Source organism: Alligator mississippiensis, chromosome 2 (genome assembly GCF_030867095.1).
Source record: "Alligator mississippiensis isolate rAllMis1 chromosome 2, rAllMis1, whole genome shotgun sequence".
Classification (NCBI taxonomy): Eukaryota; Metazoa; Chordata; order Crocodylia; family Alligatoridae; genus Alligator; species Alligator mississippiensis.
The window spans coordinates 260801023-260827298 of record NC_081825.1 but is presented as its reverse complement, the minus strand read 5'-3'; the positions used below and the strand labels follow the sequence as shown (position 1 = coordinate 260827298).

Below are 26276 nucleotides of genomic sequence, written 5' to 3'. Positions count from 1 at the left end.
ACCCTTCAGAGGCTTGCAACCCCTGTCAACTTGGTGTCATCTGCAAATTTTATAAGTACCCTGTTACTGCAAATCATTAATGTTGCATAGAACAGGGGCACCACTTGAAATGACCTTAGTTTGACAGAGAATTAGTGAAATGTACTCTTTTAGCGAAGTATTTCAACTGACTGCAATCCTTGTGGTGATTTCATCTAAACCATATTTCCTTAGTTTGCTTATGAGTGAGATAGCATCAAAACCCTTATTAAGCTATATTGCTGCTGCTTCCTCCTTATCCACCAGGCCAGTTAGCCTGTCAAAGAAGGAAACTATATTCGTTTTACACATATTTATAACAAATCCATGTTGGCTGTTTTGTATCCCCTTGTCCTCTAGGTGCTTACAAATGATCATGTAATAATTGATTGGGACATCTTTCTGAGCATTTCATTTACTCAGTTAACTGAGGTCTGTCATCCCCCAGATCATCCATCTCTACCCCCTGAGACCTCCCCTGTCCATATTTCTCTAGAATTGCTTTGGCAAATTTTTCAAATGCTCTAGAGTGAATGTCGTCAGGCTTTGCCAACTTGAATATCCCTAACTCCTCTAAAAACTCTTTAACAAATTCTTTCCTTCTTCTGGCCTTTGCTACTATACACTTATTTAAATTAATTTTAGGAAATATCTAGTTACAATTAATCTGTTTTTTCAAATACTGGAGCAGAAAAGTCATTGACTATCTCCACGTTCTCTGTGTCATCTGCTATTTGTTCTCTTTCCCCATTTGCTAATAGTACTTAGCCTGTCTTTCATTTCTAATGTACTTGCGGAAACTTTTCATGTTGCTCTTAGCCATGAATTTTTATCTCTGGATGATTGTGCATTTCCTCTACTACCATTTTAGATATGTCCATGTTTCAACTCTTTGTATTAATATTTTTGAGTTTTCAGGCCCATAAGGAGGTCCTGATGTAGCCATATTTGCCTCTTATTAGGCTTTCTGGCTTTCCTTCACAACAGGATAGTTTGCCATTGCATTCTTAATATAGTCACTTTCAGTGACTTCCGGCTCTCATGCACTCATGAGAGCATAGGAATTGCCATGCTGGGTTAGATTACAGGATCATGTAACCCGGTATCCTGTTTCTCACAGTGAGAGAGGGAGGATGCTAAGAGAATTTTAGCAGGGTATATCCAGAATGATCCTGCCCCCTTAAAACTTATAGCATTCAGAGACCTTGAAAGTCCCAATTTTGAGGTGCATCCTTCACTATCCTGTTTAAGCCTACTAATGGACTTATCCTGTGTGAATTTGTCCAGTCCCTTTTTGGACTTGGTTAAATTACTAGCTCAAATTATCACTTCTTTACCCTGCCAGTTATCTTCCCAAGAGGCCTTGCCTATCAGTTCCCTCTACTTGTTGAAGTCCGTTGTCCATTTTCTGCTGCTCTTTCTTTATAATAGTGAACTCTCTCATTTCATCATTCTCACATTCAGCTGTTCAACCACTTCTTCTCTATTGCTCAAAATTAAGTCTAAAATACAGGATCTCTAATATCTTCCACCTTCTGAAACAAAATGTTGTTTCCAACGCATTCCAAGAACTTGATAGATTAAAGGGAATTAAAGTCCACTGTTACCACCAAGTCCTGTCCTTTGCATGTGTTTAGTAGCTGCTCATAAAATGCCTCATTCACTTCCTCTTCCTGCTTATAGGGGAGTTTATAGTAGGCCACTGATACAGCAGGCCACTTCTATACTACTGTCCCTCTTTTTCCCTTTTATCTTTACTCAGAGACATTCAGCCAGTCTACCTTTACCTGCTCCTGAACTTCAGACCAAAGATACAGTGCAACACTGTAGGGTTTGTGAAGCAGGCTGGGGTTTGGGGAAGCTCCAGGGAATGCTTTCATGAGCATTGTCTCAGTGGGCTCCTCTCCCCTTTCCCCTCCCCTTCCCACAGTGTTTCCTTCAAAGAACTGCAAAGGCTAGGGCCAGAAAAACTGCATTAGGCCCCAGCAAGTCCAAGGCAGGAGATTCCCTACCCTAAAGCAACCAGGGCTGTTGCTGTAGTCAGGGACCTGGCTGTGTGGCTGGCAGTGACTGGGCAGTGTGTCATGTCCTCCCTGCCCCAAATTCTCCAGTGAGTTAAATGGTGTGACTAAGGTTGAAGCAAGAGTCTACCCAGAACCCATAGGGCTGGGTCTCCCACTAGGGACAATGAGGTGTCCTGTTTCTTCCCTTAGCAGTAGCTGTCTAGGGTGAGGGTCAGCCAGCTGGGCAACGTGTGCTGTAACGGGTCCTGGGTAGACTCTTTCTGGTGCTAGAACACTGCAAGCATGAATGCAGGCCCATCATGGAGGGAGCTGGTCTTAGCAAGTGCTGTGGAAGCCTGCAGCCCCTGGCCCTCTCAGCACTCCTGCTGCTACCTGAGAATGGCCAGTGCAGACTGGGCCATTGAGACAAGCATCTTCCGTAAGCACTTTGGCAGTTTTCAGGTTAATAAAAGGCTCATTTGTTTGCACAACACAAGGTTTCTTCCTCCAATTTGGTTCTTAGGAGATAAGCCCCTTCCAGGGCCACTCTTGAGATGCCCTTATCTCTGCTTCCCAGTGACCTTGTCATATCAGCAAGGAGCATTGGGCAAGACTAGAATCAGCCTTTCCCCATCTTTGCATAGCATGCTTGCTTCCTCATAACAGATGGAGCCCCACAGTTCTTGTTTTCCTGTTTGAGGGGCAGTCTGTGTTGTGAGGGGTGCTTTGTCCAGTGCAGAATTGCTTAGGGCAGGTGATTTTGGGAGTCCAGTCCAGTCCAAGGTAGTAGGGCAAGGGATGGGGAATCCCTAAGAGGCATGGGAGTGTTGGGGACATGAGGTGTTGTGGACTGTGTGGTGTGAGGGAGCACTGTGCAGTGCTGGGGAGAAGGGAGTGCTCTATGGACTGACACAAAGTGCCTTGCCATGGACTGGCTCTTGTCCTCATTTCCTTTTCTCTCCCCCCAGACATTAATGAGTGTGAAGAGGTGAGTGGCACCGTGCCTCTGTGTGAGGGTGGCACCTGTGAAAACACAGAGGGCTCCTATTGCTGCAGCTGCTCACCTGGCTACGTGGCACTGGCTGAGCCCCACCGCTGTGTGCCGGAGACAACCCAGAGCCCAGAGGCAGCACAGCTCTAGGGGAAGTGAGCGGGTGAGGGTGGCTCCTCAGGAACTCTGCTCTGGTACCCAGGATGTATTGAAACAGAGAAAGGCCCCTGGAACTGCAACAGCTTTGAGGCCCTTTGCTCATCCCCCTAAAGTGCACAACTTTCTTGTCACCTCTCACCAGGCAGAGCTCCAAGCCTCTGCAGCCACATCTGCCTGGCCTGCTCACCATCACAGCACCAACCTGCAGGCCCCTCTCCCCTTGTCCCTCCTTTGTACTCTGGACCCACAGATGACAAGACCCCATCTCCTACTGTCCCTCTCCCTTGAATAGGGCCCATCAGCCTCACAGACCCCACCTTCCTGAACTGCACCCACCTGAGGCACTCCTCTCACACTCCTTGTTACCATGGATGCAATGACTTAACAAGCACCAAAGGAGCCTGAAGCTGGTGAAGGTCAGCATCTTCCTCTAGTTCCCCAGTTACCATTGTACATTGCTGAGATGGTGGCAGCATCCAGCCCTTCCTCCAGAAAAGGGGCTACTAACTCTCAGCACTGTTCTGTCCCAGAAGGTTTGTGGGAAGCTCTCCCACTCACTTTCAGGGCCCTCCTCTTTGCAAATATTACTCTTCTCTGCCCTATTTCCTTCACCTTGCACTCAACCTCTCTGAAAGGGACAGCTAGCCCAGAGCCTGGCTCCCAAAGGCCTGAAGTCTGGGGAGGGTCTGCCCCCAGGCTTTTAGATTCTGCCTGCCCCCTGGAAATGGCTTGGAGCCCAGCGAGTTGCAGAGGCCTGGGTCTACTCTCCCCACATCCCTCCCAGGCACATAACTTTTCCTCCTGCACTTTGGCCGGTGGCCTTGTGTTGGGTTGGGGAGGGCAGTTCCAGCTTTTTAGTTTTTGTAAGGTTGTCACTGGCTTTTTCCTAATGAGTCTGCTGGGAATCTCTGTCATGTTGTTAAATAAAACATTTATTTTGGACCCTGAGGCTGATACCAGGGTTGGTTGGGACTGTTTCTGCCTGACCTGACTGCACACCTCTGGGCAGTGGGGTCAGGGAGTAGGATTCTGTGTGTACATCATTGCAGCACACCCTTTCACATCTTAGCAGTGCCTAGAGTTATGTTGTTAGCCATGTTAGTCTGAAGTCAAGTAGAAGGCAGGGTAGATTTACACTGTGTAGACCAGGGGTGTCCAACCTTTTTGAATGTGAGGCCGCATCACGAACTTTTAAATCACCCACTGGGCTGGCGAGCCATATTCAAAGACCTCACAGGAAGTGACATCACATCAGGAAGTGAGGTCACATGACCTTTGACATGCCTCCTTCTTGAACAGTCCCAATCAGCTCCTCTGTGCAGGAGCTGGAGAAATGGGCAATCAACAGAAGTGATTTCCCTTGCTAAAATCTGTTAGAGGGCTGTAGCTTCTCACTGGTTTCAGCTCCAGCTAAAATTTTTCCACCACTATCACAAGAATTGGCAACTCTAAGTATCTGAACCAAAAGAGATGGTGGCATTAAAAGGTAGGAATGTACGTAATGAAAAAGACAGGATAAAATGAAAAAGAAAGGAGAAAGAACTGAAAATGCCTGAGTATGTTGTCCCTGGGCCCACCCAAAGTACTTTTCTGAAATTCAATAGGAATTAGTGTATCATTAAAAAAATAATAATAATAATCTAGGCTATTTATACATAGGGTGACCATATGTCCTGGATTGGCTGAGACAGTCCCAGATTTTATAGGCTGTCTCAGTGTCCCAGCCACTGGAGAAAATTTAAGCAATAGTACCAGATTGGTGGGAATCTGGGAGCTGGGGGGTTGGGGCTGTGTGCGTGCGCATGTATGCATGCATGTGTGCTTCCAAGCACATGTGTTGCAGCAAAGCCAAAGCAGGTACTGGGGTGTGCTGGGAAGCACACACACATAGCCCCAACCCGGCCCCAAGGTGCCCCCAGCTCCACACGGGAACTTACCTCACGCCTCCATCCACCCCGGCCCGGCCCCGAGGCGCCCCCAGCCCCGCACAGGAACTTACCCCGTGCCTTCATCTGCCCCAGCCCGGCCCCAAGGCGCCCCCAGCTCCGCACGGGAACTTACCTTGTGCCTCCGTCCACCATGCATGTGGGCAGGGCGCGGACCATGCTGCAGCTCCCCCGGCCGTGTGCCAGGGGCAAGGGGTGAAGCCTATCCCCAGCTCATCCAATCAGGCACGGCTGGGGCAGCCCCAGTCCGCGCAGCCCTCGGGGCAGCTGTGGCAGGACCCAGCTCACAGATGAGCCAGGCCCCACGGGGGTAAGCAGTTCCCCTCCCCTTGCTGCTGCCCCGCTGCCGCGGCTCTGTGCTCTGCCGCTGTGGGCCAGATAAAATGGCTTGGTGGGCCACATGGCGGCCCGTGGGCTATATGTTGGACAAGCCTGGTATAGACTACCCAAAAGGTGTGTGTATGTACATATGTACACACACACACAGGCATAAGAAGGGCATGTCCTTTCACAGCATCTGATGAAGTGAGTTTCAGCCCACAAAAGCTTGTACTATGTATATTTATATATATAAAATATACTTTATACCTATTATTAATATATACATACATACATACATATATATATTATTATATGCAACTTTGGTTGGTCTAGATGGTGCAAATTTACCCAGCTGTCTACTGGCACAATGCTTTCCAAGCCTGTCTTTTCAGTTGGAGATGGCCCTTTCAGTATGGGGTAAATAGGCAGCTGCCACCTGGCAGGGACTTCTACAGCTGGCTGTTGTCTCTCTTCCTCCAGCTCCTGAGTAACCTCAGTTCCTGCAGTGAGGTTTCTTCCATGTACCCGAGAAGAGGGCATATTCCCAGAGACAGCCAGAATAGACCTATGCTTATGTCCACTCTGAACTGGGCCCCACTGCAGCAGCAGCTGCTAACCCCAGGACTGGTTGCACACATGTAGGGATCAGAGAGCTCCAGTCTAAGCACTAGTGACCATTAAGGCTAGAGCTGCTGTTAGAGCCCTCATGCTGGAAGGGATGCCCTTTCACAACACTTCTTTCCTCTCCTAGTAATGAGGAAAAAGGCAGGATCACACACAGCCTGCATCTTAAGGAATCTCCTGACACTTGCTCCCAGCTACCACCAAGGAAGGAGCCCAGGCCCAGCCAAGCGGAAGGAAGGGCCACAGAAAAAAAGTTACCTGAGCAGTGCATAAGTTCTTGCTGGCTGAAGTGTCAAGACGCAGCATCACAGAGCAGAGGTGCACCCCAGCCAGCCTAGCAATGTGGTGACTCTACAGCACAGGTAGCCCTGCCCTAGTACAGTGATGGGACCTTGCCTGCTCCTACTTCGGCATGGCCCCCCATCACACAAGGCACTATAGGCAGGTGTAGACTTTTATTCAGGTTTTATTAAAAGGAAAAGGTTAAAAAAAAGAGGTTAGGTTTGGAAGAGCCCCCAGCAGCTCCCTATGAGTTAGTAGATAGTGCAAAGGATAGTTAATAAGAGTCATCCCTGCAGAGACACTGAATGTGGTTTGGCTTAATATCCACCAAGAGGAAGCAGACTTTCACAGCTGCAGACTTGCTGGCCATTGTAGGGCCCAGGATGGACGCAGCAGCCAGGGAAGACAAATGGAAGTGCCAGTCCCTTCTCTGCACCCTTCTATGGCTGCAGATGGCCAAGGCAGCTTCCAGAAGCTCTGTCCCAAGGGAGCAGGAGAGATGCAGAGGGATGCAACAGCCAGCATTTTACCACATGAGGCACTGAAGGATTAACAGGGAGCAGCTTTGACTCATCCCATTTCATTGCACAGAGAAATCCCTTTGAGATGAGAGCTCCATTTCAAGTACCCAGAAGCCTCTGCAAAGCACTCAGAGCTCTGCTACATGCAATGCCACAGCTGTCAGACTCTGCTGGGGTAAGAGCCTTTTGCTCATTGCTGCCCCCGAATAGCTGTAACTTAGCCCTGAGGGAACCCAGTACCAGCCACTTGGAGGCTAAAGAACCTGAAAGCAGGTGGCAGAAAGTATTTGCTATGCAAAAAGAATTTGGCCCATCTTGTCTTCTGTGTACCCACCCCCATCCCACCAGCTCCTCAGCTGGTGATCTGCACAGGAATCTTCCAACAAAAGAGCATGTCTTCTTGATCATCAAGCAATACCCACTTCACAATCAGCTTGATCTGGAAGAGATAGAGGAAGTGAGAATGCACAGGGAGAGGCTGGTCTTCTGGCATGTGGACAGTTGCAGTTCCTTAGTGTAACGGGAGGAAACCACTTGCGGGAACTTTATAACAGGGAGGGCTACAGTACTCACACTGCCCCCCAGAGCTGCTTATGTGCAAAGCTGGTGGGGACTGGGCTTCGTACTTGGAAGGGAGACCTCCAAGGTATAAAACTTGGGGGCACTCTACTCTTTAGTACTGAGCTCAGCATGGCAGTACATGGCACTCAACTTGAAGCCTCATTAAACCCTTCTCAAGAGGCATGAGCTGATGCAGCGCTGTGCCTCTCACTGGGAACAACAGGCTATGGAAGAAGGTTACCTAGCACTGCCCAGAGGGACCTGCTGATGCTAGGGCATTTGCACACTCCCTTCCCCATAGCTGGCAGCTACAGCTGTCCCACTCGGCCCTGCCTGACAGGGGGTGGAAGTAGGTCACAAGGACAATCAGGCATGGAGCAGAAGTGACTGTAGACAGATGGCCTCAGCAACATACTCTGGACTCCTTCCCACTGCCCACTGGTGACACATAGAAGGTGCATGTGCATCTGCACGTGGTGGCCCTGAGATTGGCCTCCAGAGGCATCTGTGGGCGGTTGCCACTTGCCACCCCCTCCTCGCCACCAACACTGCCGTGGCTGCCTGCAGGTGGTCCCCGCTTAGCCTTCCTTCGCCACCAACGTCATCACCATGCCCCGCCTGCAGGCAGTCGCTATGCCCCCCAGCCTCAGGAGGCATGAGGCATTCATGCCACTGCCTATGCTCTGTTCCTCCCAGAGGGTGAAAAGGTCTCATTACTAAACAAGCACATGGTGGAGTCAAGCCCTGGCTAGAATGAGTAGCTCTGTGAATCACTCACGCTGGGGTACTCGCTCTTTATAGGCAACTTGTTCAGATAGCTGTAGGAATGGCCCGTCTCAATAGGGCACTGGATTCCAGACTTGCATCCATCAGGCTCAGGGATGGGAAAGGGGATGTCCACGTGCAGCATCTCCCCGTACACCTTGGCTTTGCTGCCCTTGCTCTCAATCTCTGAGGAACACAAAGAGAGTGGGATGTATAAGAGGATGTTTCTCCCCACCCCTGCATCCCTCATGGAGCTGGCTCATGGGGATGCAGTGGAGGAGGAGTGGAAGACTAACAGCTGTCAGCTGCTCCCACCCTCCTGCCCTGGGGTGACTCAGTGTCCACCCTTCCCTGAATCTTTCCAATTACTGCAGGCAACTTCTGCCCCTATCTCCACCCACCTCCCTAGTCCCTGCAAAGACATCCCAACTCCAACAGAAGCTCAAGCCTTAGAGGAGCTGGGACCCTGTGGCCTGCTCTTACTGCTGGAGAAGGTGACGTTGATGCTGTAGGAGCCCCCTTTGTGGAGCTGGCATGGCTGTGTCGGGCAGGGAGTCACGTTTACTTCTTGGATGTTTCCATCTTTGGAGCCTGGAGGAAATAACAAGGACACATTGTCATTCTGAGGCCTTGTTCCATACCACTAGAGAAGCAAAGAAAGGAAAGCAAACCCTAACATACAAGTTAGCACACATCCATGGCTATTAGACCTGACTGCTATAGGTATGGGCCAACCAAACAATTACTTTGAAGCTGCTTTCAAAGGGCAGCAACTGTTGCATTCAAATTGTTAAGTATGACAGAAACAAATGTAGCAAAACCACTCCAGCTTTAGCACTGGAGACCATCAGCAACACCTCTGGTGTCCTGCAGGCCAGCAGATGATCCTTCACGTGCAATGGAGCCACTTCATTTAAGGCCTCAGCATTCAGAGTCTTCTGTGAATCCTGTTAGAATAGGCACTGCCTTATGCCACCTTAGCAAAGAACTGCACATTTTCTGGCCACTGCATTAAGAGGCAAGATGGATGGTCTAATGCTCCAGACCCCATTCACTCCCAAGGGGCATCCAGCTGCTAAACAGGACACTTAATGGCAGCAAAGCAAAGGCGACTGTGATTCTGGCAGGAAAAGCCATTTAGACATTTAGGCTCCAAGGCAAAAAACCACCTTTTACAGCCGCTACAAACTGTTGCCATGTTGTGGAGGCAGAAGCAACAAAGAGGGAGGCAGAGATAGGGATCACTTGGGTCTGGAGAACTTCCCTAGGGTGGAAGCCACCTAAAGCGCTTGCCAGGGCAAGGTCTGTTCAGGCTGCAGTAGTCAGTTTGGGGTTTACAGTGTGCTTTAAATGGTCCTTTCCAAACTGCCACAGAGAAGAGCCAAGCCCTGCTCTAGAATCCTAATAAGTGCAAAGGGAATCCCAGTAAGTGCCTCAGAGCAGCTCACAGGCTGTGTAACAGGTGAGACTCCGGAGGACATCACATATCTACTCTGGCCCTTTAACTACATGGAGGAGGGGGCTGTGTCATCCATGAGGACAGTATGGACAAAGGGAAGGGAGTTAATTCTAGTGTTTAGGACTGAAAGTGGCTTTATCAAGAGCCCTCCAAGTCAGCTCCATGGTGCTGCAGCAGGATTCTAGTGTGCTGAGCTGCCCTGTCTCCCACAGTACACACACACACACCCACCCCACACCCTCTCTGCCCAGGGTGCCAAATTTGTTAGTTATGCCTGTTCAGCACAGAGATTCAGCGAGGGGAAAGCAGAGTCTGAAGTGCCCAAAAGAAAGACTGTTTGGATGAAGTGGAGACAAGAAAAGCACTAGTAGACCAGGGCATGGAGTAGCACATGGGCAGTGGGAAGAGAAAAAGGCACAGCTAAGATCACTAGGATCTGGCAGTGCCTCTCTTCTCCCACAGAGGTCAGGGTCTTTGCTTGGTCACAGACCCAAGAGGCTTCCTCTTATTTTACTGGTGGTCAGGGCACTCACCCAGGACATGGGAGCCTCAGGTTCAAGTTCCTGCTCTGCTACTGCAGAGATATGCTCTCACTACCAATTTATTGGTCAGACTGGGAACTAGTGGGGAGGGGAACTTTTGGTCACAATGAAAGACCAGCATTGAAAAAAATCTCAGTTTTACCCCAATGCTACTTAACCATTTCTACTGAGGGCTCCCAACTCCTAGTCTTACCCTTCTACTACATTCTCTTTCCCTTCCACTTAGCAGAGTGAGTAGGGTACAGAGTTGTTAGGTCTGGAAAGGTTTACTGGGATATTTACCTATGCAGTTACCTCCCAGGTGGAGAAGGCTGGAAAAGGAAGTATTTACTGGGTAAGCAAAAGCTGAAAAGTAGTACAGAGCACAGCATGCTATTACTATTGTGTTGGAAAGGCTGGGAGTATGTGCCAATGAAGAAGGGAGGGTGGATATTGCTCTGGAGTTTCTAGGATTCGTTCCAAGAGTAAGACAGAGAACTAGTTGTTCCTCCTTTCACCAGTGCAGAATTGTATGCTATGTAATTCATAACATTAACTACAGGTTTGTTACATCTTATACATGTAAAGCAAGAGCAAGTCCTACTGGGACAGGTTTGTCAATATTCAGCCTAAATATACCCTTGGTGAATTTTAGTCCATTATTTCTACAGCACAGTCCTAATTGCTCAGTTGCATGCCTATCAAACCCATCTTGCAGGTGCTGGATAGAGTCACAGCACTTTGTACCTCAGATGTACAATAGCTCAAGGGACCAAGCTTACTGAGTGCAGCCCATTCACCAGCAGCTGTGTGCGTACCTGTGGGGTTTTTATGCTCCCACCCTTAGGGCACAGACAGCTGCAGGACTGCGTCCATAAGGAATCCCAAACCCACCAGGACCTGGAGTCAGTTGCTGTTTCTGGCTCCAACCTAAGGGTATGTCCGAGGCGCGGTCAAAATGCAGGAGTTACCAGACAGCTCACTTGAGCCCCATTGCAGATGGCCACAAAACTCAGCATGTATTTATCCAGGGTCTCACGTGGATTTGCAGCCCGTACCAGCTACACTGTGAGCAAGGCTGGAGGTGCCCACTTCAAAGATAGCACAGGTATGGCTACTCTAGCTGTTATGCCTTTGACTGCAGCACAGACACCTTAGGGCAGGGGTGGACAAAATGTGGCCCAGGGGTCAGATGCAGCCCGCCAGGCCATTCTACCTGGCCCGTGGGGCCCCTAAAAAATTAGAAAATTAATATTTATCTGATCCTGGCTGCCTATCATGCATGCGGCCCTCCATGGCTTGCCAAAACTCAGTAAGCGGCCCTGTGCCCGAAATAATTGCCCACCCCTGCCCTAGGGATTAAGGCCAAGCTTCAAAGAAGGACCAACTGATGAAAGATTAACATTAAAATCAGCTAACTGGGGTTTCATTTCAGAAGCTTTGTTACTAAACATGTATTTGTTCAAGAGACAAACATGGATTCTGAAGAGGCCTTGAAAATATCTAATTAACCCAAGCAAGCCCCAAGAAGAAGAGATTGTAAAATCTGATTGCTTTCCAACTCCTTATCTTGCCTACAGAGCAGAGGTACAGACCAGCAACAAATCAGACTGGAAGAAGGGCAAGTCCCCATTGCCTCATCCAGGTTTCTTTTGTCTTTATTTCATAAGCAGCGAGTCAGATGTGACCTCCCTTCAGAAGGCAGGGACTGATCCCAGATCCATACAAAACCCAAGAGATAATACTGAAACTTGCTGGCTGATAAGCCTATCTGTCCTTGTCCACGAAGATATCTTCTCTCCTCCCAGTCTCCCCCAGACCTCAGAGTAGCTAGACACAGGTTTTCAGATTTCCATCTCGGATCCTGTGGGGTCTGATTCTGAGAGCAAGTTCAATGCCTAAAGAGACCTTTTGAAAATCCCAAGATGCTGAAAGCACCTTTCAAAACCTCCCGGCTGCCTGCAAGGGGATACTTCTGCCCTGCCTGGCATCCTTGCAAGTGACCTCTGCTAAGGTCACGCAAGTTGCCTCTCAGGTCAGGCAAGCAGCCGCGCCCCTGCTCGGCGTGGCCGTGCCCCGGCCAGCGGAAGCCTGGCAGCCCGCGGCGTTACGCCCAACTAGAAGCTGCACCAACAGACCGGGCCTTGCCAGCCCAGGCTGCAGGTCTCGGGGAGGGCCCGGCCTTCACCAGCCCCGCGGGGTTTCCCCTCCCCGTACCCCCTGCTCCAGCGGCCGGGGCCCGAGTCCCCGTACCCCCTGCTCCAGTGCCCGGGGCCTCCCGCTGCTGCCCCGGCGCCGGCCTCCGAGGCAGGAGCCAGGGGCCCGGTCGCTTCGGTGGCTAGATCTACCCCCGGGCCCGCGGCCGGACACTCACCGCAGTCCAGGAAGCGCAGCGGCTCGGCCCGGGCGCCGGCAGCGAGCACCACGAGCAGGGCGAGGGCTTGGGCGAGGGCCGGCATGGCTGGGCTCGGCTCCGCTCGGCTCGGCTGGGGCTCTGGGACGGCGGCGGGGCCCGGCCCGAGTCAGTGCCCGGTCACATGCGCGGCCGCCGGCTCCGCCCCGCGGGAGCACTGCCCCCCCGCCCGGAGCCGCTGTGGAGGGGGCGGCACCGCCCGACCTCGCTCCGGGCGGCGGGGAAGCGGGGCCGGGCAGGGGCAACCTGCTCCTCGCCCCGCCGGGACAGGGGGCGCGGGCCCAGCTCCAGCCCGTCCTTCAAACCACCTGCCTGGCAGGGCCGGAGGGCAGCCTTTCTAGGCAGGCAGCGCCCAGGGAGCACTCGGCTTGGTGGCTCACTGCAGTCCACCTGGTCGCGGAATCCTAGACGGGCGGGTCGGAAGGACCTCAGTCTACTCCAGGCCACTGCTCCAAGCAGGATCATCCCCAACTACAGCATCCCAGCCAGGGCTTTGTCTAGCTGGGTCTTAAAAATCCCTAAGGATGGAGATTTCCCCCCTTGCTGGGTAACTTGTGCCTATGCTTTACTGTCCTCCCAGCAAGAAAGTTTCTCCTAATTTCTAACCTAAACTCCCCTTGCCACAATTTGAGACCATTACATGTTGTTCTGTCATCTGTCACCACTGGGAACAGTCTGGCTCCATCTTCTTTGTAACCCCCCTTAAGGTAGTTGAAGGTTGCTATTAAATCCCTCCTCAGTCTTTTCTTTTCCAGGCTAAATAAGCCCAGTTCCCTCAACCTCTCCACAGAAGTCCTGTTCCCCAGGTCTCTAACCATTTCTGTTGCCCTTGACAATCCCTTTTAATCTCTTAATTCTGCAGGTGTTAAAGCCACTCTCTTCTTTTTAACAGCCTTGATGTTCCACCAGTCAAATTCCCTTTGTTCTGCAAGGCTGTGTGCAGTCTGTTCCCTGCTCCTGGTAATGGAGCTCTGATTTCACAGCCCAGAATATTGTTTTGAACTCATTCCAGTGAAGTTATATTTGCTTCTGCTTCAGTCTTAAATTGTATAATCCAGCCCTAGGCTCCTGGTGCATTAAATCTATGTTGTTTTGTGTGTGATGCTGTACCTCACCACCTGCACCCCCCCTTTGCAAAATCCTAGATCCACCCATGAGTACACTTGCACCTGCAGCTTGGGGGATGGAGATGGGTGTATGTTACTCATACTCACTGCCACAAGCCTAGAGCAGAGAGGAAATTAATACCATGCTTTTATCCGGGTCACATCACAGATGAGGCTGCACATAGCTTGGCAGCTATACCTCCCCATCAGCTGCCTGGTTCCCTTCCCCACCCAGGATTACACCACCCTTAGTTCAGTCATGCCTGGAGCGCTGCATCATATCTTGCCACCTCCTCACTAGAAATGAGTTATGCAAGAGGGAATTCAGAGCAGTAGTGTTGGTTTACCTTTAAAGGCTCGTTCTGTGGTTCAGTTTTTGGCCCCTAGTCTTTACATTATCATGGCATGATGAACTCCAAAAAAGTCACCCTGACCAGAACAGGCTTCAGGCAACTACAAGGTTTTCACTATCCTAACACTACCCCCAATTCAGAGAATTGCAACAAAAATTGATCAGGAGAGGTGGGAGGGAATATTTAGGATCCAACTACATGTTGGTTGGCTGCTGTCTGACAGCACTGACTTCTGCACCTGCCCTTCCAAAATTCATGAGCATCCAGATCAGAGCATAGACTTGTTGCATAAATGGGGGGGTAGGGAGGAAGGAGGAACACAAATCCAACAAGCTCTAGAGACAGTATCCATCACAATGCCATGCTGCAGCAGGACTCTGTCCCTTTTGACACAGTCCGTTTAGTCTGTTCACCTACTTTGTGTCCTGTCTCATTAGATTGGACACTGTAGAGTGAAAGCCTGCCTGGATGCTGTGGTGTGCTGAACAAGCTTACGTAAACTTAACTGGACACTAGAATGCAGCATTTTAAGATGCATTTAAAGGGCCTTAACTATGGAGGCAGTGGAGTTTGGTTTACCCAGGCATGCTTATTTGTAGATGGCTCAAGTGAAAAGGTTATAGGATCATGGTGTTGGTAGGATGTAAACAGGGGAAATGGAAAAGGAACTGTGAAAGATGATCCTATGAGCACAGTAGTGATTCCTAAAACAAAGGGATGAAATTAAGAAAAGGGGAAAGAAAATACAGACCGAACAGGAGTTTACTTCCCAACAAATTAGACTGGGCTGAAGCATTCTCCCTGGAGATGCCATGTCCTAAAGGATATGACCTAGACTGAAGTGTTGTAGAGAGCAGGTCAGAGGGAAAAGCAAACACATGAGCCTCTTCCAGGATAGAATCCCATCTACAGTTGAGCAAGGAAGAGGAAGGTGTGGCTTGGAATTCCAGGGAAATTAGGGTAAATGGAGATGCTAGCAAGCCTACACCCCAAAAGAGGAAGTCAACAATTTAAGGAAGAAGCTGCACAGCAAGCCCTCAAGAAATAGACCAGAGCTGAGAACCAGAGCTCTTTTTCATAGTCTTATTTTATTAGGCCATCTCCCCAGAGCCTGTATTAAAAGTCCCCTCATGCTCCTGAATTATACACTGTAGTATGCAGTATCTGACAGCATGGGAAGAATCAGCAGCAGCTAAAGGAGATGTGCATACAGATGAAGAGTAGCCAGGGCAGAAGAAATGATCTTCTTTCAAGCACTTCCAGCATGGGCGACTGGTGCTGCCTTAGTCGGGGGGGGCACATGCCCTCCAGTGACCAGGACAGGGTCCCCCATGGCCAATTGTGCCGACCGGGGAGGTCCCCCTCCAGCAAAACTTACCAAGTGGTGAGCGGCCACGCTGCTCTCGAAAGTGGCCGCGGCGCTCCTGGAAGTGGCCACAGCCTACATCCAGCGCTCGCATTCCCCAGCCAGCACTCCCAAGGGGGCACTGATGCTCCCACCTACCCCTCCTGCCCGTCGCCAGAGCGGGAAGCACAGCCTGACAGGGGGTGCACCAGCACTCTTAGGGGGTCCACGTGCACTCCCATGCACCTCCTACATGTTGCCACCAACTTCCAGTAAGGATGAGGGTAGCAGGGACTGGCACTATCAGCAGACCAACCTGTAACCTCATTCCTTTGTACAGATTTTAGAATATACAGTACTGTATACATAGTGCCAAGGATTATTTCTACATTTGTGACCAACAGTAACCACAATATACATATCTGCCCTGCTTTCCAGTCCCCTCTGAACATCTAGCAGTAGGTCTCTGCTTTACTTCATTGATCCTAGCAACATGAGGTATGTCAAAAATGCTAAAAAAGGGGAACTTCACACTTGCTTCCTAAAAAACTTATAAACACCTATAAAACACCTATAAAATGTTTGGTTTGGAGATACCTGTATGGGTGATGTGATATTTAGATCACAGAAAAATAAAGCTAGAAGGGACTTCAGGAGCTTTTTCATAGGAGCTCAATCCTGCTCATGGCAGGATTGTTCCCATCTAAACCATCCAAATAAATGCTGGTCTAACGTGTACTTAAAAGAATTCCACAACCTCTCCAGACAATATATTCCAATGCCACCCTCGTTGTTATGCAGATTATCTGCATAAAGCAGGGGTTTTATCTCTGAGTTATTTGGCAGCATTGCTGAAGCTGAGCAAGCAGCTCACTGGAGCAGAGGTCAGAAGAGGGAAGGACTATGGTGGCATCATTCCTATTTCATGCCATATTCCTACCTAGATCAACACTCACATGCCTGTATGTCTAATCTGTTTTTGTCACAATCTAACTAGTGCCAAGGGCTTGCTACAGCACAGAACTGGTATGGAGAAGTTTTACAAATCTCCTTTGGGGTGTAAGATTGGATAAGACTCCAAGGAGATTAGTGGAACTATGGAAGCCTTTCTGCAACTGGCACCTCCTACAAGGGATGCCAGCCTATCAAAGAACATGGATTTTTTCATCAACTGAGGGATTTTCTTTGAAGGCCCATAAAATAATTTAACCTGCAGAGAGTCCCATATCAAATAGATTTGAGTGCTTGCTGCAGCCCTGCTCCAAGTAAAGGATAAGGACGGCTTGCCCCATTGAGGCCACTTTTTAAAAATTACACCCAAGTACCTCTTCTGGCCCAAGTGTCATTGCTGAGTGTCATTTCAAGTCCTTGCCACCAAGGTCTTATAAAGTTTTCTTCTCTCCATCTCTATTCCTTGCTCTGTAGATGCACAGCCTGCCTCTAATGCAGAGGTGATCTCAGTTCAAATAGCTATTAAGATACCTATGCTGATGATAACATCCAAACCATTCTGCAGCATCCACGCAGAAAGATTAAGATGTTATCCTCATCAGCATGCTCCAAGATCCCTCCCTTAGCAACTGTCCACCTTTCACATATGGAGGCTCCTGCACAAAGGCAATTAATTAATCACAAGACACACACTCCCTCCAGTTTCATAGGCTTTGAGTCAAAAGCTTTGTTTCAGCAGATACTCTATATCAGATCTAAAAAAACCCAGGATACAATCTAGAAAAAACATCCAGCTAAATCTCTGCATCAGGTATAGACTATAAAAAATAGTATGGAAGCCAAGGCTTTCAGGCAAGAAAAGGTGCTCTCTGAGGGTTTTCAACTTGTGCTATGTATCAAAACCAACTCAGCCTTACACAAACATTTCTCAAGCCCCAGACTCCAGGCAAGTGAAGTTGGGGTCACATACTTACCATTAGTGGTTCTCAAAAAAAAAGATATAGCTTCTAAAAGCTACTATAATACATGGGCCCTGTAGGTCACTACACTCAGGAATATTTCACGAAAGACATTTTCATAGAGCCTCCACATCCTCAGAATAGACACAGGTGTCCTGTACTGTAGAAAGGCAGATGGTGTACTCCTCGGTTACGGTAGTATTAGTGTGATATAGTCATGATGTCCAAGACTTGCGTGAGAGACTAGGAGTTTTTCAGGGTGATATTTTTTTAGACCAACTGCATGGTTGGAATAGTTAGAAAAGCTTTTAAATGCAAGATATTTTTCATCAGGTGTAAGGAGGCTATGTCTACACACTTAGACCTTGTTACAAATGCATCTGGGAAATTAAGACCGCTATATAAAAAACAGAAATGTACTTAGCCCATTTCAGGTAGGATAGGAAGACTGCTAGGGGAAATCTACCCTACCTTCTAAGTTATTTGAGGAAATACAATGCAGCAAGAAGACTGATGCTAGAGCTGCTCAGTAACATTGTCCAACCTAGCCTACTGCATGGGAGTAGTTTCTAGGGCTCTGTTTTAACAGCCAGTTTCATCCAATGAAACTAAAGGCCTTTAAAAAAAGCAATCTTTTACCCATAGTTTCACTGACAAACATATTATAGCAATTATAGTTGAGTCACTTTCCCCTCCACAGTAACACCCAGAACAGTGGTTCTCAACCTTTTTGAATGTGAAGCACCTTCTGCAACTATTGTGAATTGAATGACACCCAAATTAAAAAACTAATAAATAAGTTACACTGCAGAGGGGCAAGGCGGGGGAGGGAATAAGTCAGGCAGGGACAAGTCTGAGCGTAAGCTTATTTCATCACACCTTGTGTCACCCTGGTTGAGAATCACTGATCCATAGAATAGTAATTTCTGACATTATCTCAAGCAGAGAAGAAAGTACCCACCCTCTACAACACAACACAACACAAAATCCAAATGAAACCACAAACCATTCATATATACTGGTATATCTTCACTTACTAAGCCTTATTGACATAAGCTTCCAGAACAATGGAATAAACCCCATCCTAAACTGAAATAGGTACACAGTGCTTTAACACATACACGCGCACCTGAAAAAAGCAGATTAAAATCACCAGCCCAACCTAAGCAGGCCACCCTAACAAATCTCAGCATAGAGTTACATAGAACTAAAATGCTCACTAAATACAGGATCAACAACCACACACTATGGCAGTGGGGCCAACTTTTCTGGCAGGCACATCACAAATTATCCCCACATGCTTCCTGCATGCCACTCTAGTTCCTTTCTCCTGCCCATTCTGCTGCTTTGCTTTCTGCTCCCTGTCTGACCTGCTGCTTTGCTTTCTGCTCCCTGCCCTATCTACCACTGTGCTGCCTATCCCCTCCCTGATCTGCCACATGCCATACACAGATGATGTCCATGCTATTTGTGGCACTCAGACTGTAGGCTGACCTCCTGTGCTGTGAAAGGGGAGTAAAGTAAGTCATAGTTTAAACACTAAGCAACTGAGGAGGTAGAAAACTTTTTCATAAGCCCTTTCTGCTTCACTGTCTGAAATTCAAGGGAACTCAAAAATATCAGATGCCATGAAAGACTTGTTTTAAAACAACAATAACAAAAAAGGTACCAAATTGGAGGGGAAATCCTGTAAATAACTCTACATGAGCCATTATTACATTGCAGACACAGGACAGAAATAGCCACTCATGACAAATTGGAGAGTTCCAACAGACGCGTTCTTTTCTACTTACCTGTATGTAGACATCTGATGGATTTGTCTCTTATTCACTATGCCAAACACCTGTAAAGCTGGTCACGCCAAGAAAGCATTAATGAAGTGGAATTAGTCGTAACTGAGCCCAGCTGTCTCCCTGCTTTGGCACTGTCTTTGTTGGCCTGCATTCACTTCTTCCTTATTGTCATGTTGTTTGGAGATCTATACACAGATATATTTCACAATCTGGGCAACATACAGAAGCAATTGGAAGACACCCTGCCACATTTCTACCACTGTCAGTAGTAGCACCTGGTAGTAGCACCTGCAATCACTAAAACTGAAAACAATTAGGAAAAAAATCTTCTATTTTTGCAGTTTCACTGTTTCAGTCAGCTATCCATCAGGTGCTAAAAGGTATCACCTCCTCAAGAGTTCTGATTACTTTTGCCTTTAGACCAACATGGCTACAACCTGTATCCCTGAAACATGGAAAATATTGAAATTAGCCATTTTGAAATGAAAACTTCATAATTTTACAAGACGGAAGCAAAATTCAACACCTTGAGACCTGAAAGCTGACACCCTTGCTCCAGTCTTTTGTTTCAAGCCAAATTTGCATGCTCACAGAGCAGCCACAACACAAGAGAAATTCCTTGCCCAGGAGGGCCTTCCATCACCCACCCTCCTGTGAAATATGGTAGCAGGAAAGAAGCCATCACCCATCCTCCTGTGAAATATCAGAACAAGAAAGAAGCATAATTTAACATCCTGCTTGCCATCAGACAACTCTGAGGTAAATAGGCTGCTCCAACTTTTACCTGAGCCTACTGTGCATAAAATGAACTTTTCCAATCAGATCTTACATCATATTTCAGCTCTCCTGTGAAATATGACTTTTCATTTCCACCTGGGAGAAGTTTTACAATCTTTGCACTTTCCTATGCCTGAGGAAGGGCACGTGTGCCCAAACACCTGCAAATAAAGAATTTTTTTTGCAACTATCCAGTTGGTCTAATAAAAGGTATCACCTCCACAAGAGTTCTGATTCCTTTTGCCTTCAGACCAACACAGCTATAATCTGTAGCCCTGCAAAGCTGAAATTTGTGAGGGCAGCTAGGTAAGGCCTGATGCCAAGCAAACTCTGTCATGCAACAGGAGAATCCAGTACACAGAGGCTTATCCACCGTATACTGCAAGTCAGCCAAAACGCCTGTGTCAAAGGGTGGACTCCATTTTGTTTTGTGAATGCCATTTTGTTCCTTCCTTGCACCCTTCACTTTGCATTGTCACCTCTACAGCGTAATGAGACATCCAATTTGGGCCTCCTTGGCCTCTGATAAGACAGGCTAACCTAGACTCTGTCCTGCTCAAGGACTGCTTCCATGTTTGCACAGCACCTGTCACAATGGAGCTTTGGTTCTAATCAGACTCTACACCGGGGCAGGCAATTATTTCGGGTGGAGGGCTGCTTACTGAGTTTTGTCAAGCCATCGAGGGCCACATGACAGGTAGCCAGGGGCAGATAAATATACATCTCGGGGTGGGCTCCAGTCCCAGCCTCCCGCCGCTGGTCAGAATCAGTATCACCCCAGCCAACGAGCCCGAGGCCCGGGCCAGGCTCCTCGTGGCCGCCCATGCGCCAGGACCAGGAGACGAGCCCTCCCCACCGCCAGGGGCCAGCAGCAGGGACTGTGGGCAGAGGCCTTTGACCTCTTCTCGGAGCCAAGTACAGGTTCGGGTCCTGCAGGGCTCCTGGCAGCCGCGAAAACTCAGCTGCTCCCTCCCGGCGTCACCACGCGCGACACTTCCGCCCATAGCTGGCATGGCAGCTGCTCGGCGTCCAATCCGGGCGGAAGGGGCGGGGCACCGCGGGCTGCGCACGAATAGCAGTGGCCGGGGGCGGGGCGTGTGGATGTTTCTCCTGCGGGGAAGATGGCGGCGCTGGCGGCTTTGCGCTGCCTTCGGCGGCTGGTGCCTGGCGGGCGCTGCAGATCCCCCCGGGCCGGCCTGCCCGTTCTCGCGCGTCTCTGCGGCAGCAGCGGCTTCTCCCTGGCTCCGGGGCGCCTCGCGGCCCCCCCCCAGCGCGCTGTCTCCTCCGCCCCGCGCTCCCCCTCTTCCTCCGCCGCCTCCCCCGCGCCGCCGCCCTGGAGTGAGGGCAGCGAGGGCCACGTCTACTTGAGCCGCAGCTGCGTGCAGGTGCGGGGCGGGCGGGGCGGGCTTCAAAAGTCCCCGAAGCGGGTAAGAGCATCCCCGGCCGGGGCTGGGCCCAGCCGGCAGGAGCAGAGATGGGGGCTCCCCGAGCCGTCGCCCGGGAGGGGGAGTCCGCAGAGCCCCCCCGCGCAGCCGGGCTGGAGCTGGTCCCCACCCCGCGGGGCAGCCGGAAGAGCTTCAGTGACGGGTGGGCGGGACCTGCCCCTGAGCATGTGTGAATAAGGGGGGAGTCTTACTTGCTTTAGGGACCTTACTTAATGCCCCAGGGTGTGATCCAGTGGGGGGGGGGGTGCAACTGCATCCTGCCTCCTATCTTCCCCTCCATCCGCTCCTGCGTCCAAGCTCACCTGCTCTGTTACGTCAGCTCAAAGGCTTTCACAGCAGCAGTGTACAACCAACTCTGGCCCCCTCCCCATCCTCCTGTGACATGGCTTTCTCAGTGGCAACCGCAGGCTGCATGTGAGAGTTGCTTGGGGATATCAGCACCTCCCTAATCTGTCAGATGAACCACATGAGGACCCCCTCAGCTGTGGTTGTAAGGCCCAAGCTGTACCTCTGCCTGCCCACATCTGTGCAGGTGCCCCTTCCCTTCTGCCATGGTTCTGGCCTTCCCAATCCCTCAAAGACCTCTTGCTTGACCAGGGGTCTGTGTGTTTGCTTGAGAATCCTGCACATTCTTAATGCTCTCTTTTTCCTGCCTTGCAGAGGCTGCTGGAGATCACAGAAGGGTCTGAGTTCCTCCGTCTGCAGGTGGAGGGAGGTGGCTGCTCTGGATTCCAGTACAAGTTTTCTTTGGATACTGTTATCAATCCTGATGACAGGCAAGGACTGATGGGGTGTGGGTCATCATGGTGTGGGAGATGCTGTGGACCAGCATGCCGGGAGGGGTGTTTGTGATAGTGTGGTAAACTGGTGGTCGTGCTGTAGCACTGTCTGCCCTCTCTGGAGGAGGGTTGGCTAATAAGTCACCTGTGCTTCTTTTCCCCAGAGTGTTTGAACAAGGTGGTGCCCGTGTGGTTGTGGATGTGGACAGTCTGGCCTTCGTGAAAGGGTCCATGGTAGACTTCAGTCAGGAGCTGATTCGCAGCTCATTCCAGGTGGTGAGCAACCCACAAGCTGAGAAGGGCTGCTCATGTGGAACATCCTTCTCTGTCAAACTCTAGCTGGACTCTTCCCTGGGTTGATGCTTGGTGAACACTGGGCCACAGATCCAGCAAACTTGCTGCTTTCCCATCTTCCCCCATCCTCCTCAGTCCATTACACAGTTGCTGCAAACAATCCCAACTGTTTCAGTCTGAACAGAGCATGCAGCCAGGCCCCACTGAACTCTCCCTTCAAGAATGTGAAGTAGACTTCAGTACACACAAGAGAACATTCTCTGTCCTCTACAAAGTCCTGTGGGCTGGCCAGTGTACCAAGTTGCTGTGGTGCCGAATCTCCTTAACAACCTCCCTGGCCCACCTTCCCCAGTGTGTGGAACTGCTTGTTTTGCTGGAACTGCTTGTACATATAAATATTTGTTGAGAGGTTTTGCTTTTAAGAAATCTTGAAATTCCCATTGTTTATATTTTCATGCATTTCCAATTGCAGTTAAAATGCATGCTGACATGCTATTGCCTCCCCCTGTTACAGCCATCTGGCTATAGGACTCCTTGGGTGCCTCTCCTGCAACCCAGGGTTTCTTGCTTTGCCTTCTCCACCTGGCTGTGAACCATCCCAAATAACTTGTTCTAGAGATCTTCTTAACAAAGATCTTCAGCAGTGAGCACTGTTCCCTGCTCCTCTGGCCCTTTTGCTTCCAGGAGGCTGCAGACAGTTCTGCTGTGCTGTCAGCATGTATGGGGAGATGGTGCTCTCTGCTTTGTGTAGGTGAGGCAGAAGGATGTGTGTAGGGGGTGATTTAATAATTGAAGTACTTTTAAAAACAACATAACTTGATCTGTTTCTCAACCTGGTTCTCTGGATTTTAAAAAGTAGCACAAGCCAGCAGGTGTCCTTTATGTTGTCCCTTTTTGCCAGCAGCAAACAGGGACAGGACTTTATGTTGAAAGGTGGAAATAAGTGCCTGTAGTCACAACTGGGAGTTCTGTCCTGCACCAAACATGGATTTTAATCAGCTGAGAAACTTTGTTCCAAGTTTTGCCTTATAACTGAATCTCTCTCCTTGCTTGTTTTCATAACTAATCCCTTCTTCCCTTTATAAAATAGTGCTGGGCAACCACCCTAGAAGGCAGAGAGCTTAGAGGTTTGTGTTGTAAACTCTGTTTCAGTTGCAACTTCCTGAAATTTTCACAGTTCAAGTGAAATTTTACATGCATAGCCTGTGCTGGGGATGAATTTTGGTTAAGCTTGGGCCCGAGTAGCTCCATCTGCTTCTAGGTGAGAGAAGAGATGGGGAAGTTTAGCTTTTCCTATCATGTCTTTAGGTCTTTAATGGCTCTGCAGCCAAATTACTTGGGATTTAAAAATATCAGTTTCCGATCAAACTGGAGGAACTGCATGACTTTGCTGTGGAGTAACCCAGTGGGATTAGAGCAAGTGACAACTGTGCCTTTGAGAATAGAATAACAAGCAGCAAGCTACTTTTTTGTTAAATTTGCTAAATACTTGCCTGAGAGGGGTTTGTGTGGGGTTGTGCAGCTGAATATCTGCATACAGATCTTGCTGCTGCACTAGGTGGGACCCAGCCAGTCAGAATCTCCTGCTCCACCCCTTAAGTGCTTTGGGAGACTATTACTGTTTTCTCCTTTTTGGCCTGGAGGAATGTGCACAAGGTTGGGATCTGAGAGGGCTTGAGTTCTGATCTTACCTTTTTCCTAACTGGTTTTAATTGCTTCCCAAAATTGATGAGCTTCATTTAATTCTGTCACACACCTGGAGAGCTGACTGTAATATTGTCCTATTTGATGGATGGGGCAGCTGAAGACACTTGTCTAAACTCCCATTGGAATATTTTGACACAGCTGGGAAGGGCACATCATCTCTGTTTTTAGATCTGTGTCCTATCCATCACATCGCAGTTAATCTTATGCACATCTTAAAGGGTCAGATCTAAAGCTTAGTGTAGGTACACAGCTTTATGACTAACTATGTTCTTTTATGAGGAATAAAACTTCCTCCAGTCACTTATCTGTAGCTTAATCTTCTGTGTTAAGAAGCAAAGTGCTTGGTCTGAGACCAATACCATTCAGCCTTGGACAGGTCTGTCTCATAGCCTTTTTGGAAAATGCAAACATGGCAGTGAGTAATGGGGAAGTATGAAATCTAACTAAACTAATCTGACTTCATGGAGTCTTTTTAACTGAGCAAGTCTGTCTGTGATTCTTTTATATGGAATTTATACCTACCTGTTTTATTTGCTTTGCACTGTATGAGGAACAACCATTTTTCTCTCTCTCTCTCTCTCTCTCTCTCTCTCTCTCTCTCTCTCTCTCTCTCTCTCTCTGACACGATGGTCTAAGAAAGCACTTGCACATACAAGCAATTTTTGCCTTTCACAGAAACCACCCCCTGAGTAACATTTAAAGGATGAAATTTCATCCCTTTTGTTAAGTGATATGAGTAGCTATTTCTGTCCTACCATGCAGGAAACCCACATCTGTGATTTTTCTTGAGTGATCTTAGCAGTACCTCTGTAAAATCACTAGGTGGCTCCCTTACTCTTTAGGAGTGGGATTGCTTGAGTTCTGTGAAAACTTCAGCTGAAATCTGGGGTCTGGGTAGAGTGCCCTTCCTTAGGTCCTCTGATGAGCAAAAATGTTGCAGCTTCTGCAGCTGTCCAGGGACCAGTTCAGCACTGGTGTAGGAACAGTTTTTTTGGTTTGGGCGCAAGAGAGGCTGTTCTGGAGATCAGAGAGATTCTGGCAACCTGACCAATGCTGGGATCTACAAAAAAAGTCTCATTGTCCTACTTCTAACTCAGTCAAGGGAAACCATCTGGGCTGGCCAGAATCACTAGTTTTACAGCAGCATTCCACCAATGCAGTGATGCAAACAGTCCAAATGAAAATGGAGAATTGGTTCCCTTCAGGCTTCTGCCAACTCTAGAACGAGGATTAAATGTGTCTGAGATCTAGCAATCATTAATCTACTTCCTATTCACTTAGTATCAGTCTGGGAAGTCAGAAAGATGAAGGTTGTAGTAATGGAAGTGAAACAAGGAATGCACTGAGTAAGTTTTGACTGGGAGGTTTAGAGATCTATTGGGCAAATATGCTCAAGTTGCAAGCCTGTTGGGCAAGGCAGATGACATAGTCCAGTGTCAGAGGGAGGTGAGTGTGAGTGAGGTTAGGTTAAAAGTTTGCTTTAGTCTGTTATGTGCATTTGACGGGTAACATTCAGGAAAAGCCTTGGTAGAGCAAGGTGAGTTAAGAACAGGATGGTGGATGAGGGTTATGAGCATCAAGGCAGTGCCTAGAACACAGAGCAACTGTCACCTAATGCAAGTGTCTAGAAGAGTGGGGTAGGGGAGGATAGGCAGACTTTGTGACCTCAGAGAAGATGAAAAGTTGGAGGATGAGTACTTACCTACATCTTCTTCCACAGTAAGCAGGAGAGGAATGTTGTGTTCTATGCCTCCCTTGACACTAAAGAAGTGACCAGAGAGGTAGAAGAACCAAGCAGGGTATTCACAGAAGCTAGGTTAGGTTAAAATGTCAAGAAGAAGGGTATGTGCAATAGGTTCAAGGACAGCTGAGCGGTTGGGTCGGGGATAGAAGCTGTGACTGTCCAGGAAGAGGATGTGAGACATACTTGATGAAAAGATATGGCAGATAAGTCTTCTGCTTATATCTGACTCCACTAGTACTCTGCACTGAAGGTCTGAGATTTAGTGGCTCATGCCAACTGTTAGTGCCCTGTATCTTTATCAGGCCTTAAACCAGGCCCTGGTACAGAGATGACACTTGTTGCTGTGAGGAAAGCTTCCACCTTTATCATTGGTAAGGGAAATAAATTACTTTCTTCCTGGTGGGCCTTTCTGTTGATCAGTGGTATTAGATACCTCAAA

At 48.8% G+C, this 26276-nt stretch overlaps 3 protein-coding genes across 11 annotated transcripts in view; 2 read left to right on the top strand and 1 right to left on the bottom strand.

Annotated features, from left to right (window-relative positions):
- Positions 1-4119, top strand: part of LTBP2 (latent transforming growth factor beta binding protein 2) — a 160068-nt gene extending 155949 nt beyond the window's left edge. For all 9 annotated transcript variants that reach the window (XM_059723087.1, XM_014611321.3, XM_014611323.3 and 6 more), the window contains one exon: positions 2990-4119. In XM_059723087.1, the coding sequence (XP_059579070.1) occupies positions 2990-3162 (173 nt within the window). In that variant the 3' untranslated portion in view covers positions 3163-4119. The remainder of the gene's footprint in view (positions 1-2989) is intronic.
- A 2391-nt stretch (positions 4120-6510) lies between these two features.
- NPC2 (NPC intracellular cholesterol transporter 2) lies at positions 6511-12727 on the bottom strand. The gene is made up of 4 exons (XM_006268350.4): positions 12546-12727; positions 8675-8782; positions 8205-8377; positions 6511-7304 (listed from the first exon to the last, which is right to left on the bottom strand). The coding sequence occupies exons 1-4, from the start codon at positions 12628-12630 to the stop codon at positions 7218-7220; spliced, it is 453 nt and encodes a 150-aa protein (XP_006268412.1). The 5' UTR covers positions 12631-12727; the 3' UTR covers positions 6511-7217.
- Positions 12728-20961: 8234 nt separating this feature from the next.
- On the top strand, positions 20962-22824 carry ISCA2 (iron-sulfur cluster assembly 2). Its single transcript, XM_059723089.1, has 3 exons — positions 20962-21253; positions 21974-22089; positions 22257-22824. The coding sequence occupies exons 1-3, from the start codon at positions 20990-20992 to the stop codon at positions 22429-22431; spliced, it is 555 nt and encodes a 184-aa protein (XP_059579072.1). The 5' UTR covers positions 20962-20989; the 3' UTR covers positions 22432-22824.
- Positions 22825-26276: the final 3452 nt, after the last annotated feature.